The sequence below is a fragment of the Colletes latitarsis genome, chromosome 11, assembly GCF_051014445.1.
Source record: "Colletes latitarsis isolate SP2378_abdomen chromosome 11, iyColLati1, whole genome shotgun sequence".
Taxonomy (NCBI): domain Eukaryota; kingdom Metazoa; phylum Arthropoda; class Insecta; order Hymenoptera; family Colletidae; genus Colletes; species Colletes latitarsis.
This window is the reverse complement of record NC_135144.1, coordinates 20,558,898-20,580,407: the sequence shown is the minus strand read 5'-3', so window position 1 is coordinate 20,580,407 and position 21,510 is coordinate 20,558,898. Positions and strand designations below refer to the sequence as shown.

Here is a 21,510-nt window from a genome sequence, read left to right as displayed (position 1 = left end):
GGTAGTTTCATCCCTTAAATTTAACGCACCGAATTCAACGACGCGATGGATTCGACGTTCGTTAATCATCGTTAACATCGAAATAACATTATAAATAAATTTCACGACTCTTTCAAAAAATTAATCTTCGAAAAGGTGGACGAAAATTGACGTAACTACTCGTGACTCGGTTTAATAATCCCCATTGACAATACAAGCCAATAACGACATAGGTTCTTATTACGATATATTAGAAAAGGTTTTGGTAACTACAAAGAATACGAAGGGTGGTTCGTAGTGGTGTGTGCAGATATCGCAGATGCTTCTTTGTAACAATACCACTTGAAATTACAGATTGGCAATACGAAATTATCAGGGGGGGAAAAAGAAGCGCGTCTGATGGAAAAAGCAAGACGAAAAATAAAAGAAGACCGCCTATTCGCGTGGTCTGACATTGCCCGAAACCGCATTTACATCGAACAGCGTCAGTTGCGAGAACACAACGCGACGAAGCAACGCGTGCTGCTGGTTTCTCTTCGTATACGTTCTCTCCTCATATATTTATGTAAGTACAGGCCGCCGATATAATAACGCTCAGCATTGTGCGTGGCGCGATACACGCCACGGCCATATGTCACGCGAAATTACCGTCGTTGCCTGTTAATTACGCGATAATCGATGAAAATACTGAATTCATTAAGGGTGTGACGAATGCTTTCTATCGACCGACGTGAAATTTCCTTTAGATTTATATTTTCGAAAAACGGTCGACCCAAATACACCTTTCACCGTACTTTTTCGTTCGTAAGAGAAAAAAAATCGTCTCGATCCTCCGACGGTTGGTGTTCGTAATTTAGCCACACCCACGTTACTTTGAACAAAAAAATAAAAATTGTATATCGTATACTAAAATTTCAAATTAGATATTTTTACGGTTATATTCCTGCTTTCGTTGCACCGAATTGTCACTTTCTAACAAAGTCTAAGATTTGAAAATTTGTGTCCTGACAAGAGAAAAAAAAGGAAATATTTCAGACTACTCACCACTGTTGGCGTTGGTGGCGTTTGGAGTGGTGGGTATGGTGGGGCTCGATTGCTGGGCGGGTGGAGCGTCAGGATCGCTGACAACTTGGAAAACGTCACCGATGTCGGTGTGAGGGGTTTCGTTCCCTTGGATGCCGCTTCGCCGATGGAGTTGATGCAGTTGTTCCATCTGAAGGTGTCTGAGGGACCGAACGTGCTGCAGAAGCGGCAATCGGTGTCTCGCGCTGAATCCACATAGGGCACAGTGATACAATTTCCCCTGCGAGGACACGTTGGCGCTAGCCTCTAGCAGGTGACGGAGAAGCAGGGCGGCAGCCTCGTGTCGCGGCGAGGCGGCGTGCAGGGCCAATTTATGGGCGCTGTTGGTGTAATAATCGCACGCGTGGCAACGCAGTTGCGCCGCGCTGGTGGGCGACGCCAAGTATTTCAGTTTCCACTCGTTCCGGGGGCCGCCCTCCTTCACGTGGTTCACGTGCTGCAGACGCTGAAGGTGCTTGTCGGTTTTGCAATGGAGTTGGAAATTCGCCTTCAAGTTGGTTTTGTAGGAACAAAGTTTACAGACGAAGTGGTTGGCTACCAACGCGAGGATCTCGCCCTCGCGTGTTCGCGTTCTGTCGATGGCTAAATGGTGGCCCATGGCTTCCAAGGAATCGGTACCGAAGTTGTTGCATACGCAGCACTGATACAGATGAGAGGGATCGGGGTCTGCCGGTTCCGGCGGCGGATCCATGCTGTCCGGCGACAGACCAACGTCCCCGGCGAGGTTGCCCATCGCGCCCATGCTGGCCATGCCGCCCATAAGTTCCGGCGGTAGCTGAGGCGGCAACTGACCGCCGGTCATCATTTGGATCAGCAACGCCTGATTGTACGCCATGTCCGCCAAGGCCGCCTCGGCGTGCTGAGGCTTGTCCAACCCGCCCAGATGAAGCAGCTGCTCGAGCTGCTGCTGATGCTGCTGTTGCGCTTGCTGATGATGATGTGCTTGCTGATGATGGGACTGCAACGCGGACAGGGTCTGCATGTGCTTCACGTTCTGTTGCAGCACCAGCATGTTGTGCGTGTGTTTCTCGCTGGTCATGTGTATCCTCAGGTTGCGCGCTACGTTGGTCTCGTAGTTGCATACGTCGCACCGAAACGTTGGTTTCGGTTTGCTTTGGTTTCCGGCCTGGCCAGCGATGTGCGGGCTGTGGTTCTGCTGATGGTGCGGACTTCTCGTCGGCATCGGTGCGTCCTGGGATGAGGATGGATTGTTGGCGCCCGAGCTCCCGCCACCGCCTTGCTGTAGCTCCTGCATGTTGTTCAGGTGCTTGTCGCTTTGCATGTGAATACTGAGATTACCCTTTGTCGTGGTCGAATAGTTGCACACCTCGCATCTGTACGGCTTGTAGCCGCACGTGTACGTTTCGCCGCGCGCTAACCTCGGATGCGGTTGACCGGCGATGCAGTATATGCAGGACGTTTCGCTCTCGGGATGCTTCTCCTTCATGTGTATCTCCAGAGTCTCCTGGTACTTGTAGTGCCAGTTGCATTTAGGACACTTGAGGGTCTTGCAGGAGTTGCGGCTGTGAATGCCGGCCAGCGGTCCGCCGGGGCCGGCCAGTCTGCTGCTGGCGAGGATCAGTTCGCATTTCGGGCACTCGACGCCGCTCGGTCTGCCTTGCATGTGTTCCGGGCAGACCCCGATGGTGGTGCCCGTGAGGAAATTCGGCGGTTGCTGGGTCAGCGCGGCGTACGAGGACGGCGAGCCTTTCGTCGAGGACGTGGGCGGTGGTGGCGACGTGTAATGCATGCTGGCGGCGTCCGGTGCCTTGGCCCAGGAAGCGGCGCTCACCTGCGCCCCGGCCCATTGGTGTTGCTGCGACTGTTGATGATTGTACGCGAGAGGATGATTCGAATGAGAGGTGGGCGTAGTGGGGGTGCTCGGGGATGGCCTCTGCGGCTGTTGCTGTTGCTGCTGCTGAGGACTGCTCGGTACGCCGGGAGTGCTGGCAGGCGTGCTGGTCGTGGTCGGTATCTCGTGCTCGTTGGACTCGGGGCGCGGCTGTTGCTGTTGGCTTTGTATCTGCGCGGACGACGGCTGCGAGCAAGTGGAATTTGTCACGGGTTCGAGAAAACTGACCAGCGGCTGTTTTCCTCTGCCCACGGCTTGAATGATGGCCGACGCCGTCGAATGGGAGAGCACCTGTCGTTCGTCCTCCATCAAGGTGAGCTGATGTTCGCCCTGAGCGTGCGCGACGAAACTTTTCGCGTAACCGAAACTGAGCTTGCATATGAAACACATCAGAATGGGTTTTACGGGTACCGAGGCGGCGGGAGAGGGCGGCGCGGTCGGAGGAGGGGGCGGCTGTTTACTGCCCTCCGCGCTTCTGTAGCTGATCACCCGATAACTGTGCATCACGGGAAGATCGGGATTGTGCTGTTGCACCGCCGAACGTTGCTGTTGCTGTTGCTGCTGCTGCTGATAGGCCTGATGCGCGTAGAGCCGCGACACGTAGTACGCGTTCGCGATTTGAGGAAATACTAGTGAATGAGGAACCGAGACACCGCGCCCGTCTACGATACAACCGTCCGGCAAGGAGTCGTCTTCGCTGAGTTCGCTCTCTCCTTCGATGATGTACGCCGAACCATCGGGATTGTAGACAATCTTTCCATCGAATTTCTCAACGTCGCCGCCCGTTGGACTCGGGCTGGGGCTAGGACCTTGCTTCTCTTGTTGTTGCCCTTGCGATTGCATTGTCATGGTAGTCGTGGTAGTCGTTGTGGTCGTGTCCGCGATAGGTGTAGGCGTTGGTATGGCATCGCGGGTGCAGGGTTCCGTGCCCGAGGGTGGACTGGCCGTGCGGGGGTGATGGGGCTGGTGCAGCGCAGCCCCTGCTGCCGGGGGGGACCCGCCCCCTCGACCCCCCTCCTCCTCCGGGCTCATCTCCTGCTTTTGCTGCGCGTACGTGGAATTTTGAAAGGGCCCGCCGTGTTGCTGCTGTCTCTGCTGCTGCTGCTGTTGTTGTTGCTGTTGCTGATGATGGGCCGCCACCAGCTGCTGATAGAGCTGATGCTGCCCGATCGCGGTCGACGTGTGATGTTGAAGATGCGAGGGAGGAATGTTGTGGTGCTGAAGGTGGTACTGAGGGGGATGAGGCTCACTGGAGGGCATCACCCCAAACGTGAGGCGGGCGCCAGCCTCACATCACCTACGGCGCCTGCGCCTACACTCTCTCGACTTGCTCTTCTTCTTCTTCTTCTCCTACCGCACGTTGCGCTCCCCGCCCTCTTCAATCGCTGTCTATCAGTAATCGTAATCTCCTCTTCGACACCGACAGACGCTTTGCTAGCTACCCCGACGCAACCCCAGGTCGTACCTGTAACAGAAATCGGAATCGTCTCTTAGACAAGTCGCTCGGGAATCTTTGGAATTTAGTACAATAAAATTACATGCGAGGTCAAGGCTTCCGAATCGCTGAAATTACACGCTTTCCTACGTTGCCTCCGCTGGTACCGCAGTCGCCTCGATACCGAATATTTGCGGACGCGGAAGAATCTAGTCCGCCAGCTGGAGACGGAATGATTTCACCGGGAATATTATAAGATGGTCTAGTCGGTTAATCCGGGCAAACAGAGCCAGAGTTCCGAGGACGGGCGAAAGATAGCGAAATACGTAGAGAAGGCGGCAAGCTGCGTGTACAGAGGATCGGACCGACGATGGCGGCGGGTGGGTACACAAAACCGAAGAGACTTGGCACAGTAACACAAGGCATCCTGTGTTCGGATTACCTGAGCCCTTCGTGGACCCAGCTGTGTTTGCGACCCGTCGACCAAGCTTATCTATCGATTGGATATTGACGTCTCCTTTCGGCCTCTGTACGGTCGAAGAAGGAAACCGTAACGGAAAAAGGTCGAACGCCAAAGCTCGGGGCATGAATGTCACTCTTGTGCATAGTCAGATTATAGGCATACGCTTTTTCTAGAGTCTCCTTTTACCTAGCGATGAAACGACAAATTGTTCGCTACGGCAAACAGACGAGGGACGCGTCGAACATTTTTTCGACGCGATCGGTCGATTACCGCGATCTAACGGATCACGGAGAGGAAGCGTCGTTACGATTCCATCGTGGACGCACGTACGAGCGTTGCACGTGAATTCCTGTTGGCAGCGACCGTGAGTCCAATAATCTAGTCCCAATTACGCGAAATCGCAGCCACGGATTATCGCGGTTCAAAAGACAGCCGCGAGCGTTCGCTGAATCTAACGGATTAAAGTTGAGAGGAGTGGGTGTACACGGATTTATGCATTTACGGGCGAACGCGTATATGGGGGTGTAGCGCAGCGTGACGGACCCGAGAATTTCTCATCCCGCGGATGCTACCTCTGGGATTCTTCCCCCCCCCCCCTTACTGCCCGTGGCCCACGGTTTCCTTTCTTGTTGGCTACAAGTGCACCGCTGGACATCATGATACATACGTGCACGGTATTATGCGGTCTCTCCCTCTATCTCTCTCCGCCTCTTACATTCCGTCTTTCTCTCCGCTATCAGCACAGTTATAATTCCGCGGTGGAAACTCCATAATCCAGTCACCGTATCCCCGGCATCTCGAACGATGACACTTTTGTAACGCGCGAGCCACGATGATCGATCCCTGGCGAACCTGGGCAAATCACGCGACAAGTCGACAACGTTCCCCGGTTCCGCTTTGCGTTTTCCGATCAATTAATCGAACTCGATATTATATTTATGCGCGCGACAACGAACGAAATTTTAAGCGTATCGACATTTTTGCTATCGCAACGACACGTCGGAAGGAACGATTGCTTGGTTTCGCGTACGGTTAAGGCGAATACCACGATCGTTGCGTGACCACTACGATCGTGTATTACGTTATACCGAGTCCTATGCTGTGTAACGCGTTTATAGTGTTCGAAAACTCAACCAGTCTGTCAAGCGTCGCGGCAGAGCAAAATTTCTAATACTTAATAAATTAACGAGATTCTTTTCTTTCGTCGCGTGCACTGTACTTCGACAATTAAAAATACATTTTCAAACGAACTCTTGCGTCTTCGTATCCCTCTATCTATAATCAAGGTAGAAAAAAAATTGCAACCGTTGCAGTAATATAATTCGTGGATAATATAGCCGCGATAATTGTACCACGCGTTGACGTCTATCGAGTAAAAAGGAAATAAAAAAGTGGTAACGCCGATGCCGGATAGATTAGGGCCGAGCTGTTGTGTAACCAAAAAACATCTGCCAATCTGACATCACCTGCCCCGACTTACCTATTTCTAGCTAATTTATCACCCGTTTGGAGTCGGCTATCGAAGGCCGCCAGCGAGCCTGGCTCGATCGGGCTAGATCTCAATAGAAACCTCTACTTTCTTCGGTCCTGAGTCTCTCATTAAACGATAACATCTTAACTGCTCCTACGCCATGCGAATTCACGACCGTACGCGTGTAGTTGTTCCGTCGATCCGCCTCGATAAATCCACGGACGCGTACGCGCGTTTCGCGCTGCGTCGATGCGACAACCACCGCGTCCATCGGACGAGCTAATTGTCCGTTCGCTCGGCTGGAATTTTTCCAAACCGGAAAGTTAGAAACGCATCGAGTTCGGTAACTTCGATGAGGTAACCCCGATGCTCGAACAGTGGTATTCAAACGGTACTTCCTGCGGCCCGACGGACTCCCGATGAGTCACGTTCGCAGACTTCCTGTTAGGTGGTTTCTCTTGGAAAAAAAAAATTCGCGCGCGGAGGAAGAGCGCGGTACCGTTCCGGCAGAAACGACACCGCCCAAAACCGCGCAGGAACGCGATCGTTCCGCGAACGATAAACGTTTGAAAACCACTGAAATAGGGGAAACGCGTTCAACGGGTCCGATGGCGTGACGGACCGGTGGATGACTACGTATTTCTAGAAGGATTCATTAAACGAAGCCGATATATCGATTACAGGAGTATTCCCTCCACCTTTCCTTCGACGACATAGGAGGCTCGTTCTTCCGCGAAACATTGTTGCCGTTAATGCGATCGATGAATTTGATTACTGTGTTTCCATCGAATGTTGCACGAGAGTCCTACCGTACGAGATAATTTTTAATCGATTAACGGGCATTCGTTTTTCTTCGAGTCCGTCTATTTGCTAATAAAAACTGTGCCGAGGTATACCTAGAAAACATTTCAAGAATGATTTCTCAATCGCGGCTATATCCATGCGATACAGTAGTAGTATCTAACTGTTAAAACGAACCTTGGACGTTGGAACTGACTTCGATTCATGGGTGTATATTAAACTTAATACCACCCTGTTTGGAGGGTAAAATGGAAAAATCAGGTTTTCTCAAGGTTTCAAGCAGAGACAGTGGATATCGACAAAGGCATCTTTAACCCGTGAGTGGATTATTGAGACCGCTGCAGCCCTCCGCAAGTTTAAACTAATAATTGCTTAATATATGTAAATGTAATTATTTGTAAATTTATGTAATCCTCCATCAATTATTTTTTAAATGGTTTAAAGGAAAGGAAAGTTTCGGGGTACCATTTCTGGCCTGAAATTATATTTTCGGTAAGAAATTTTTTTCTCGAAAATGGTTAGGATTTCGAGGGTATGTCTATTGACCAAAAATGATTGTAATTGATCCCTGCAATCGAAAATAATTTTCCCAGAGTGATTTGAAATTATTTTTATTTATTTGATTAATTTTATTCCGCCTTTGTGTACAGGTAAATGAGATATTGTAAATAAAAATACGTACAAAAGAGAAGCGATATAAACAATTTTTTCGATAGTTTTTAACGTTTTTACACCAAATCCTGTACTGTGCCAATACTTATGCCCACCACTGTATATTATTTCTTCCAATAAACGTTCCAACGAAGCTCGTGAGGAGTGCAAAGGTGTTCGGAGGTAGCGCTTGGTCGCAGCTGGTTCGACACGCAGAAAGACAATGGCCGCGCGGCGAAAAATGAAACGAGCACCTAACACGAAACGCGGAATATAATCGTCGCTCGGGGAACGCATCGAGGAAAGTCGAAGACGAACACAGGTGGTTGATGAGTTCGCGCTCGATGACGGAAGGGGAAGAACACGAACCGGGACACGGGACGGACAGAGACAATTCCGAGGGGCTAGCTCGACGTCTTTGGCTGATGGGGAGTTAAACATTCGGCAAACGACCGCGAAGTCGATGCACCGGTGCTTTTGTTTGTCGCGCCGTTTCACCGGAAACCGAACCGATGTGCGCGGTCTTCTCACGCGAAAGTCCCTTTTGTGTTCGCTGACGGTGGAAAGAATCGATGGTGCCCCGAGGGGCCCACATGACGATCGGTCGCGGTGTTTCGGTCAGACACGAAATACGCAAGATGCGAGCAATTATGGCCCCCAATTATCTCGTACGCGTCTCGTTATTTATTGAATATCGTGCTCGGCTGTTCCTCAGGCGAGCTTGCGTGCCGCCGCAGACCGAGGAGACGCAGGACCAAAAGACGCGACTTTCGAGACTTTCCGTGGCTCCACCGATAGGGGAATTAGCTATGGAACAATTCCGATCATATATTCATTCCAATTTATTTCCCGGTAAACGCTACGAATTAAATTCGAGCACCCTAATATTCGATTATTACTTTAAAGTTGCGCGTCACCTATACTTTTACACTTTGATGTTCTAAATGTTCTTTACTTGGCATCTCCGTGTAATTATTTACAGTCTCATACCTCATATCATTCAATTTTTTTATTTCTGTTTATCTTTGTTACGTAACTGTTTTCTATACTTGTACTTCTTTTTGTATCAATGGGTATTTAATCCCGTGAATAAATAAATAAATCAAAATATCATTACTCGAATAAAAAGGTGTTCGTATCGCGAGGTATTTACAAAGAATATAATATAATTAATTATAACCAACTTTCCAGGCATTTAAACGAACTCGTCGGATCTCAAGAAAGAGACCACGCTTCGACTAATTGTACGGATTCTTTTCTGTATTACAGAATCCGTGAATAGCGAGCCACTAATTTGGTTTAGCACCTTATCGGTCGGAACAGAAGAACAGATCGTACTAATCTCGGACGTGCACTTATAGAAATCCCAATCAGCCCAAGACGGATGATCGTACCATTTAAGATAAATAAGAAGATTAGTTTCGAGGCTGTTCTCCCGCGCGCAACCGTGTCGACGCTCGGTTTCGTAATACGAATGACTTAATAACGCAGGTGAATTTCAATAAAATGCAACACTCGTTATTATGTATGATAATTAAAGCAACGCCGTACAGGAAAGCCCGGCGAAGTATACTTCGGTATCCGTTTAACGATATCGATCATTAAACGCAACACTTCGCGGGCTCCGCGGCCGCGATTAATCTTGCGCCGTGCTCCTTTCATTATTATCATTATACCGGCAGCTTTCTACTTAATACGCGCGTACGAGGTCTGATAAGAACTATCGAATGGCCGAACAACAGGCTCTCGAGCACACGCACCCAGAACGCGACACGAGACTTACGCGTTGCACGAACTCGAAACGCATCGACGTGAAACGATCAACGAGCCGCGATAAAACCTCCTCGCGGAATCGTCCAATCACTGTCAATTAATATACGGACCGCAGAAATTATCGGTTAGACGTTACCAACGTCCCATCACGACGGTATCCCTGAATTCAAAATAATTTGAGACGGAAACAATTTCTATTTCGATAAAAATCTCAAATAACGAGTAAAGGGCGAACAACTTTATCTCTCGATCTCAACAGAATTATTTTACTTAATGTTGATTTTTACCGAATTGGTGAATGGAAATCAAATTTCCTTTAAAACATTTAAAAATTAATGCGGGAGTATATGATTACACTTAGGGGCTAGAGTGGTCCATAAATTCTTTTCTCTTTTCAGATGCTCGAATCTAGACGACGAATAAAACGACTAAAAATATCTGGCCTTTAGAGGGTGGATTAAGCTCGATGGAGAAGCTTATTTTCGAAGCTTTGTCTCGCTTGGGATCGTGAAAAGGAAATTATGCGGTGGTAAATTCTGGTAGCCGGTGTTTCGTCAGAAAAGTCTTAATCGTATCGGAGCTGAGGATTTCTCAACCCTCTCGGAGCCGAAGATAAATCAACGGCGATGCCCGGGGACTCGGACGCGCGTCGATATCATTAGCTGATGTACGAGGAGGCCCGTAGTCGTCGAATTAATCGATGATTTTTCAATTGCGCGAACGAAACCGTCTGTCTGCCATTCGCAATGGCCGTTCGCGGTCGAACGAGAGCAGGGTCGAACCGAGGACTAAACGACGAGAGAGACGGAGAGTGCGGAGCGTGCGGTGAGGAGGGAAAGGTGGGGAGGGAATCTCGACGAAGGGGGGTGAACGAAGAGGAGAACGATGGTCGAACGGAAAGAAGAGGCTCGCATCGAAGACAACGGTAATATGCGAAGGGCAGAGCGCACGAAGGAGGCGCGCGTAATTTACGTGCAACATGGATCCGGGCGGCGTTTAATCCGGCGGACGAGCTGGCGATTATGAAGTTAGGTTGGGTTAGGTGGTGAGCGCAACCAGAGCCTCTTTGTGATATCAATTAAGTATGATTTGCCCCCTCCGAGCGGTGAGCTCTTCTCGTTCCTTCTCTCTCGCTCTATCTCCCTTCCAACAGCCCCCCCCTTGCCTTTGCTCTTCCTCTCGTTCGATGCTCTCTTACCCCCGCGGGGTAACCCGGAGTTTAACCTCATCCCTTATAATTTTCTTCGAGTGCACCGTGAGAAACTTGCTCGTAACACGCACAAGCACGCACGTATAGCCGCAAGTGAGTGTATCGGTTTCTCGCTCGAACGGCGGTCACCGATTATTAGATTTCATCAAATTTTCGTCGTTCGCTCACGTGGCGGTCCATGGCCGCATCCCGTCCGGACGCGAGTCCGCCAATTAACCCCGTTAACGTTCCAGCCCTGCAATTAAGTACCGATCCGTGAGAGAACCGAATCTCCCGCGTCTTTCTTTCCCGCCTTCGAGATACCCGGACTCGTACGCGGATGGGAACAAACAACGCTCCGCGAAATACTTCGACTTTTATTTTATTTACGAAGGTTCGTTCGATGGCAACGAACGTTAGGGATCGTTGCTCCGTCGACGAATAAATAAAAAATTACCAGCTATGTTGCGATTTCTGATTTCGAACCTAATTTTATCGTGTTTACCATGGACGTGTATGAGAATCTTGGAATAGCAAACGGTAGGTTTGAAATTCAATAATATAGTCATACGACGATATTCATTTATTTTATGGATGCATGCTCTGTGCGAGGACACATTGTTCATGCTCTCTGTACGAACAAATAGAATTATTATTTATTATAGATTTTTACTTCATCATATCAAATTAAAAACAAACTCTCGCCGTCGACAAAATAAACCTTCCTCCTGCCAAAGTATACCAAATTTAAAGATTGCCTTTGAAGGAATCTAATACCGATTCGCAGCGTTGCATAATCGTGTGAGGGGAGGAGCATCCTCGAGGTATACAATTTCAGTTTGAAGAGAGGGAATTTTTGTGATGTTCTCGAGAGTGCATTTACCTATAATTGGCTCAAGACAGAAGGGTAAGCAATCTGACCCTTAAGAATATTGTACCCAAAGGTACGTAATGCCCGGCAATAGTTCTTCGATCGTTAGCCATCCAACCGCGGTTGATTTTGTGATTTTTTCATTCTAGCCTGCGAATAAATATTTCTTATTTAAATACGACGAAGCTACGGAACGCGATAAAAGCACGGTCTGTGGAAATTGACAAAGTGCTCGTATCGTCATCCTTAGAAATCGTAAGATCGATGTTTCGACGACTCTGTAATTTCGAAATAGTCCTCTCAAAACATCCCAACCCAGTACCCATTTCTTTCTACCACTGCAACGTCTACACGCGAGATTCGCTTTAACACGACCACTGCAATGTTGCTCGAATTCGTGTCATTCCAGAGACGCTCATATTTACATACTTGGTTAGGTACAACAGGCTCTAACATTTTATTCAGCGAAATCGCTGTTGCCCTCGACGGGTTAAGGTGCTAACGAAGCGAGACGCGTGCGCAAAATTAGAGTTAAAATCTACGGGAACGAGCACTCGAGACGCAGTGCGGTGGCCATCGAGCACGAAACGGGGAAAAACGTGGACTAAGAAAGCTGTCGGATGCCATCTTCGAACTCTCGGATCCCGACGGTTGTCAGTGTCGATTTCAAATGTCGGGGGAGTAAGGGGAGGGGGGGAGGAACACGGAACACGCGGTCGGGCTTCGTCGTCAATCGTTGGTAGGAAGTGTTTTTGCACTGACGTCGACCCTGCACACTGGCAACAACGGCCACAGGGGTGGCTAATGACAAAATCAATGCGACATAATTAGACATGGCGGCTACCTAGCTACCCAGCTACCAAGCTATCCGAGTCTACGTGCACGTATCCCTCGGTAGCCAGCGTGTTCACGTGGACGTATCTGTGGGCTGCCACGTTGCCGGGAATTATCGCAAAAACATTCCTTAATGTGATCGGCGCGGCTTTGTTGCCGGCTCGTAGCTCGGCCCGAGGGACTCCTCGAACGGGAGAGATTTTCCATTCCCGGGGCCGCACACCGGCTGTTCTGTGAAAAATTTCGGAAACAGAAGGGCGTCCGGGGGTGCCCCGGTGTTCGTTCGATTCATCGGTGTGGATTTTTTATCGACTCGGCCCGCGTGTCGTGGTATCGTCGACCAGCACGGGCTGACGATCCTGATTGGGTTCGCAGGCCGGTTCGATGCGCCGCGCTAATGATCTCTGTTAGCGGACGCTTCGCGTCGCGAGAAACGTATTCTATTTGATTTATGACCGACGCGGATTTCGGCGAATCGGTAATAAGGCACCAGTCCTCCCTTCCTCCGCGTGTACTTTGTAGGCTCGCGCGTGACCAAACGCGTTCGAGGTAACCGAATCGTTTTGTTTCGACCGTTCGTTGCTTTGAATGTTGCCTATTTCGCGCTGGATATCAGTCGGTTACGAGTTGAGGGTGGAAACCACTGTGACGGCTGAAAATAAATCAAGAATTTTTTGGGCGTAACCGTGAAACTTTTTCTGACAAATGTTTAATGTTTTCAAAAGTACATTTCTTGAACTAATTGGTGTAAAAATTTCGTATAAAAATATTAATTATTATAGCCGTAATAGGAACCAGCGTGGGGGGGTCTCCAAAAATTTGTTAGAAAGGGGCGGACGTGGAATTTTTCACTGCAAAAATGTCTTAACGGACAGTTAACTTTGTAGTGGCACTTTTATATATGGAAAAATAGGGAGACTTTGTAAGTTACATTCTTGTAAATTTTGGTGAAATTAGCAGAAAAATTGCGGAGATATCGCCTTAGCATGTAACCAAGATTCGCTGCAGTATAGCACGCAGGAAATGAAATACAATACGGGTCCTGTGCATCCCGTGCCGCAGGAAACGCGTTGAAGGAGTCTTCGCCCTAGAATGGCGTTCCTTTTTTTAAGCGTTTTAATCAGACTCGATGATAATAGCATTCTTTCACACTTTGCGTATATTTTTCTTTTCTCCAAGTTTTAATTTTCCATCGACAGCGCATCGTTGTCAGCAACGAAAATTTGGAGTGGAACTGCAAGGATCAGATTTTGTTATAAAGTGTTGAATATTTTGAATGAGAATCTGGAATATTTGTTTGGTATTCGAATTTTCGTATAGAGTTATTTTTTATTTTATTTCGATGATTCGAGAATCCCACCCTCAAGAATTATAATGGGAATGTTAAAGTTAAATGATTGTTTATCAACGAATAAAAAAATCCTAGACCAAAGTATAGCAGTAAAGTTTCACCTAACGTGAAATCTGTCGATATATTAGAACATACATATAACTATATGCGCCATAAACTTCCACGATTTTATTAGCTATGCTATGGAGGTTGCACTGTTCGAGACACGTAAGATATTACTTTTTGGAATGGAGTTGTGTCATTAAGGTGATAGTGTAAAACGGCAAACGTACTATGCGCCTATTATACAGCGCTTATAATACTTAAAGTAGATCGACTCTAACGATGTAACCAATAGTTAGAAGTTACTTGTTCTAGACTAATTAAAAAGTCGATGAGACAGTTGGATTGCGTGCTTTTTTGCATGCAAGATACTATACAAATGAACTATAGATACTATAACAAAATGAACGTTTGAAATATTTAAAAGCGTCACTGGCTTGTGGGGGCGGATTGGAAAATATTTCTGGAATTTCTATATATTGCTGGATCATAATATGGATCCTCTCGTAACGTGTCACCCTCCCCTGCTTCAAAATTTTACTATCTGAATACATTTTGAATCCCTTTTCGAAATATTTGGGTTAGTTCATCGATCGAGGACTCCCAGCAATTACCAAACACTATCGTAACTAATATTTAAATCTAGAACGTCGTAAACAATTCCAAACTACTTAAAGTTTCCTTCTTCGTTAGTTAGAGCGGCTTGTTGCGGTAGTGCGATGTGCTATACGCGCACGATGTAATAATTACACTAGGAATTTTTATAAAGTGTAAAGTTCAGTTAAAGGTCGTACAACATTGCCAATCTTTCGGCAATCCGCTGCTATGTTATTAAAATAACGTTTCGAACACTCGGATCTTCAAAGAAAACGTAAAAAGAAATCGATGTTTCGATTAGAAACGATCAAAGTGCTTCCTCGACTATCGTCCGCGACCCCGCGAAGTTCGTTTCAACTGTTGTGTAAGCACGCGTCGATAAAATCACAGCGCAGAAGTTCGAATTGTCCTAACTGTCACGATAAATACTCCTCTCTAGGAAATGTTACTTTTTCTTTCGCGAGTAGAATGCAAGTCGCGAGGCTCGCCAATGGCATCGTTCCCTTCGATTTCAAGCGAATCCGTAGGTAGAAGCGCATTATGTACAAGCACTGGCGCGGTGTATGTAGAGCTAATTATACCCTCGAACAAAGGGTTACTCTGGTGACGCACACGTAAAGTCGGAAAACATTGATGAGTTGCTCTATACTATGTCCCGGTCAACGTTACGTTACGTGTAAGTAATGCGGAAAGAAGAAGAAACACGCGACTGTAAACCGCGTATAAGTAATTCCTCGCTCGAGGAACGAAAATCGGAATCGCTGGGTTTCTTCGATCGCTCGACGCCGCCAAGATGGTGGCTGATCCCGTGCTGAAATTCAACCTTTAACGCATTCACTGTCGTGTCCACCCACGATCTTTCACCGAGAAGCTAAACGAATTAATTCTCGAGATTGGATCTTACAGAAAATAAATCTAGATAGGACCCTTGAATTTTTGCGACAAATTGTGGTAGTCTCGTTTCGTTTTCGTGGACAATTGGAGGGGTTCGGTGTGGCAGTGAACGCGTTACTGTCTTTATTTTTCTCTAATTTTCTATTTTTCTCGCCTCTAGGCGTCCCGTTTCGAAGGGAACGCTCGAATCCGAAAATTCCAAGGACTCGGTTGAAATCGACCGTAGGAAGCGCTTTTATAAAACGCTGGAAACGCTCGTCCCGGCCACTGATGCGTGTCCGTAAATTGATTTAAATGCTCCACGCCCATATCTGTCTGAACCCGTGGGATCGCTTCGCGAGTCAACGGCAGATTCATCAACGACGGTGTGGTAACGCGAGCACCGTGTACCGCGGTCGTTGCAAAAATAATCTCCCGGCAAATAATATCGAACCGGTCGCTACAGCGACGAGCAAAAGTCGACGTACGCTTCCTCGCCGTGGTTTTCGTTTCGCGCGGGAATTTTTGGACCGTCTGATATTTACGAGGCGTAACGAGTGAAAGGGCTTACGTAACTTTATTCCAGTCTCCGCGCCAAAGATATTTCTCGCTCGATAAAAAGTTGGACGATTCGCGAATGCGCCTCCCGGTGCATCCGACGCTCTTCGAATCTATAACCTTAACACTAATTCTTTTGCGTTACTCGAGAGTTATTTACGTACGTAAACTTTAATAATCGCAATTACTTACTTTCGGCGTGAAACCGTATTTAAATTGCGTATTAACGCTTTATGCGAAGAATAAATATGATTTCTTTTAAACGCTTTTAGCTGAAACTCTCGGTTCTCTCGTTAGTTTTATACTGTACGTAATATTGAAAAAATTTCGGGGGTACGTGATATTAGTTACGTATGGAAATTGATTAAAAAATAGTCTAGAAGCGGAGGTAGGGTCCAAAGGGGTTAGATAATTGTGTTTCTTTAGAGATTTTGTATAAATATTTTACGTATCGAGCAGTGAATTTTTGTGAATATTATTATGTAGACGGTAGGTGCCGTAAATGTTTCAGTCCGCTCATTTTTGAGCCTTACTGTACGCCTCCATCCGATCATCAGTCTCGCATTATGGCTCAGACATGTAGTGCAACGTAATCTAGTACATCGAATCGTTTAACGACGAAATAACTTAGACAGCATTAATCAAAGGACGTACGAATTAATTTTTCTCGGTCACCGTGAAAGTTAATTAGCGCGGTAGATGACGTAAAATATTTATTTATTATTACAAAGCGTTACGCCTTGTAGGCGTATAAAAAAAGATTAAAGATAGGAAAAAGGCATAACCTATTTTCCCAGAAACTTGATATTTCTTCGTGAAAAGATGTTCGTTTGAAATATACATGTAGGATTAAAATATAGAATTTAAAACACACTGGGCAAACAATTTTTTCACGCAAAATAATTAGTTTTGCTCCCCCTGTTGTCTCGATGTCCCTGGTTTTTTCACATAAATTAACATTTAACAAAACTACAGTGCAATCTCCTACATATATAAAAAATGTACGACACGACTATTCGATGGTGGTTCGAGAAATTTCTTTCTAAGCTCGAATCTGTTTCGAATAAGAATCAAGTAAGATCCACATGGAAGTTCGATGATTTACAGGAGACTTGGAAGCTGCTATTACGATAATTTCTCGACGTCTAACGAAAATGGGGAAAAATGTGAACGCGGACGGACGAAAAATATCCGACTGCGTCTTTTACTTTTCTCTTGACTGTATTCCCCGTGGTCAGCGATAAGCCTAAGCCAGACCGGCGTGCAAAACCTGTTAGCAGCAGCGTCGCAAGAACGCTCACGCGCTTCCGGAAAGGGCTGTTCGGTGTATCAAGGCGTGTTGCCGCGGCGGCCTCATTAGCAGGCCGCATCGGTAAACTTACAATGCCTCCCTTCTCGCCCACCCCCATTGCCGTTTTCCAGCCCCGCGATGCGTATCTCAACCCTGCCAGTAACCCTTTACGGCGAAAGCACGCGTACGCGTTAATGCGCATGCCTGCGCGATTGTTTTACAGCTGCGCAGGACATAGGCTCCTTTACGGGATAATCGGAAAAAGAAACCGCGAAACAACCGATCCTCCAACCGGAGAAAATTCGTTCGAAGAAACGATGACGACTGATCCACCATCCCGTAATTACCTCTACAACGTTCTCGCGTGACATACTAACGATGATTAAAAATTTAGTGGAATTGTATTATTTGTAAAATATTTTTTTTCAGTAAATATAAAGAAGCAAACGCGCGAACGTAGATTAAGTTGTAAAGGACGCCAAATGATACTGATTGCGAGTCAGAAAACAGTAAGAAGTTTTTACAGAATAATACATGAGAGTAATCGTGAACAACAGCATGATTTATACATTCTTTCGTCTCTCGTGCATTCCGTTGCTATTACAGACCACTGCATACCGAAAAGGGCTGAAAATTCGCCTGAAAAAGCGTCTGGTTCGTGGCTTGAAAAGACTACGAATACGTCTAAGAAATAATGGTGCAAAATTTGTACAACACAAAATGATTGAGACATTGAGTAAATAATCGCTCGTTACAACAGTTTAGAAACGATAGTCTTCTTTGGTACATTCTGACCGTACGCGTTCCCGACGAATGTCAAACGCGGCCCAATGGGGCACGGAAAACGGCACGAAAGCAGAGAAATAAATAATAAAGCGGTCGATGAAGAAACTAACGTTCGTCTATGGAACCGACAGAACCATCATCAAATTCCTGAGACAGAACGAGATCGTTAGAGCACGGGGTTCTGCTAGAAGAACAAGAACTACGTACGTGCACGGACCTTTCGTTCGTTCCGAAGGGATGCATAGGTAGAAACGCGTTCGTTATTTCAGGGGGATCAGCGTGAAAAATTCTGTGACAGGTCCTGAGAAACGGGCGAAGAAACACGATGAAAATAAACGTCCACGATGAAGGCAGGCGATGGCAGAAATCGTCGCTAATGAAGCATCGATGTAAAACCGCCAAAGTGTCGATCCCATTCGTCAATAAAGTCTTTTAAAATTAATTATTATTAAATTTTGACGAGCGACGAGGAATTAAATACATTTACTCAAGTGGTATTATAAAAGTAAGATACGTCTTGCTTATTTGTTTCTAGATATACAATCATTAGTGTAAAGGTTCTTGGTTATCTCGAAATGTGAAAAATTGTAATGCTATCAAGAATTTATAGATTTCCTCTGTATACTAGTAATTCGTAAAACAAATACATTTTCAGAACGAGTCGAAACCAACGAACTATTCAATCAAATTTGGTAGACTGATAGGCTCGAACCTAACCAGGACCATGTATAACTCAGTAATATTTATATTATAACGAAACCGAGTTCATCGAAAACACTCGACCCTCGAATGCATGGGATCCTCGCAAATGTTTCCATGTGTTCTGAGTAATAGTCTAATCTGCGTGCACGAGTGTTTATTTACGAGTCGAGTGACCGTCGTTCGACTCCCGTTTTCCCAGCAATCATCGACGCGTACCCCTCAGTCAAGTCATATCGCGATGATTTGTGTACCTCCGCTGCGAGAAGACAATGTCACGTATCGTATTGTAGGATGCCATGGCTGGAAATGTCCCTGCGACGATATCCTGCAATTGTTACGCCTTCTGCATCTAAACAGTTACGTCGTTGGGGCTAAATTAGGGAAGCGTTTCCCCACGAGGATTATCCCCCGACATGCAACCGTCGGGCAACTACGGAATATGTGGAAACGTCGGGCGTCGCGAACGTTTCTGTATCGACGGTAAATTGCACGGCGTTCGCGAGCCGTGTCACAATAATCGGCATGTGTTGCAGTGACGAACAAATTCTAGCTCCATAAAACCGTACGTTTTTCGTAAACAGAGCCCGTGGAATCCTGAAAGCTGAACGCTGAAGAAGGATTCCATCGACGATTTTTACTTCGTACAAAAATACGTCAGTTTCTGATACTATTGGCGAAAATTGTACGATGGAAATTTGTTACTTTTAAGCATTAAAGTTCTCTGACGTTCGAAAGGGTCGCTAATGAAAGTCAACGCGTCAACCTTTTGTTTCTAGAATATTTTGCATCACATTTTGATACGATCCAAGAGAGAAAGTTTTGTAATATATTTTAATTAAAAGATACTCGATGATAAATGAAATATACATCGAAAAATCTAAAGCGAGACGTTTAGCCAAAGAGCATTCCCGAATCGCAATCGGACACCCGTTAGCGAGTTTGCAGTGAAGCGATGTTCCCGCCGCTCATAGATACGTGTTGGATAGAGGGGGATATTCAATTATTCATATACCATTAGCTGGTGCGCATGTACCGGGTGTATCGTCTATGTAGAGATTCACCCCTGGTAACTTGCTTTCTGAGGACATGCTGTAATTTTCTTTCGAAGCATCGTGTCATTATTAAAGGATTCTACGAGGGTGGAAAGGGTGAAGGGAGGAGGAAGAACGCGGTTGCCGATAACGCCTATCAATAACACGCTCTTCAGCATCGACGATCGATGTGTACAATGAGTCACGCGTTAAATGACTGATATTGTTGGCTGACCCGCGAGTCACACGGATTTTTCTTCGTGATTCTGCACAGATCGGATGTTCCAGGTAGCTCGACTCCGAGAATTACGCATTCAACCCGGAATATACAAGAAGAAATTATTTCTTAGATAAGTTTCGTTTATTATTCGTATCGTTAAAATATTTCTGCTTCGTACTGTTATAATAAAATTTATACGCCCGAAAATAGCGACACGAACTCGAATTTTTTCTGGGCCGGTAAATATAGCGTACACTTTCCTTTAGGTTTTCATCTTTCTTCGAGTGAAGTATTTATCGATACGTTGACAGATGACCTTAGCAATCTGATGGCTAACGGGTCTTGTATGCAACCGTAGTATATTGATAAACATGACTGTGTACATTCACAAATCACCATCTGTCATCGCTGAAGCCTGGAGGCTCGAGAGCATTAGGCTCGCTGCTCTATTTTAAATTTTGCAGTTCAGAGACCACGCGCAACCGAGCGTACATTAATTATTATTACAGGATGAAAAAGAGTATTTTTTAAAATACGTAGAAAAGCGTGTGAAAACAAAGCTACGAGGAATTTCAATTTTATCACGGTAAACTGGCCATGAGATAATCCAGAGCAAACCAAAGATACTGAAAATTATTATCGTCGCAATGTCAACAATAAGAAAACTCGTCGCTCATCTTTCAGTGGTAAACACTGAAGACGCTTTAACGAGAATTTAAAGTACCTGTTCTGGCGCTTCGAAGATCATTAAATTAAAAATAAAAAATGTTTCGGATGAAATGGAATGGTCCGAAACATTAAAGAATTCAAGGATCCCGGGACACGGGATTCCGTCGAGCGTGAAAATCCATGTCGGTGTACAGGACGCCCACGCGACGCATTCCAAATCACACTCTGGAAGGGATGAATGAACGAAGATAATCCTATTTCGAAGGTGGGACGTGAGGAATGTTCTGGTTTCCTGTGTTTCGTGGGGTTGCGTTCACGTGGTTCGAAGAGAGCGCCCTTATCGGTACGTGGGATCGCGCGGTTAGGGTCGCCTACGCTCGACGAGGAAACTTCCTCGTTCGGTCGCGAGATAGGAATCGACCGTGATCCGATTAATTAATTCGTACGATTAATTGCCTGACCTCTATCTCGATGGATCTTCGGCGTCTCTCCGAGCATTATGCAGACATCGAGAGCGAGAGGAAAGAAGAGAAAAAGAACACGTCTCGAAGGTCGCGTGGGTGGTTCGTCCCCCGTGGACGTCTCCCGGAGGAGACACGGTCATCCGGAGCACGACGCGAAGAAACTAAAGGCGATACGGAGCGCCCTGCAACCACCCACGCCCAACTTGCAAATTCATATCTCCAAGGTGCGCCACTGTGGCCGCGTAGGTGGCGGACTTTGGCCTTCTTACGCCGCAGGGGATCGCTAAGAATCAACGAATTGCACTGCTTTTCGAACGTTGATCGAGACGTTCGATCAAACACGTTCGACGCGCGACGATCGACGAAGACGAACGGTAACATAGATCGGTGCACGTCTCGTCGAATAACTAATAAATAAATTTCACGAAATTGCTACACGAGCAAGATATTCGTTCCAAGTAGACGATTAACGCAAAGGTTGATTTTGTTACTTGGTCAATAGCTGGAAAAGCGACGTTCCGCAT

General features: G+C 46.4%; 1 protein-coding gene across 6 annotated transcripts in view; it reads right to left on the bottom strand.

Moving 5' to 3' along the window:
* The window catches only part of Zfh2 (Zn finger homeodomain 2), a 368,628-nt gene that overhangs the window by 125,623 nt on the left and 221,495 nt on the right, over nucleotides 1–21,510 (bottom strand). For all 6 annotated transcript variants that reach the window (XM_076777785.1, XM_076777784.1, XM_076777787.1 and 3 more), the window contains one exon: nucleotides 1,024–4,379. In XM_076777785.1, coding sequence (XP_076633900.1) covers nucleotides 1,024–4,174 — 3,151 coding nt within the window. In that variant the 5' untranslated portion in view covers nucleotides 4,175–4,379. The remainder of the gene's footprint in view (nucleotides 1–1,023; nucleotides 4,380–21,510) is intronic.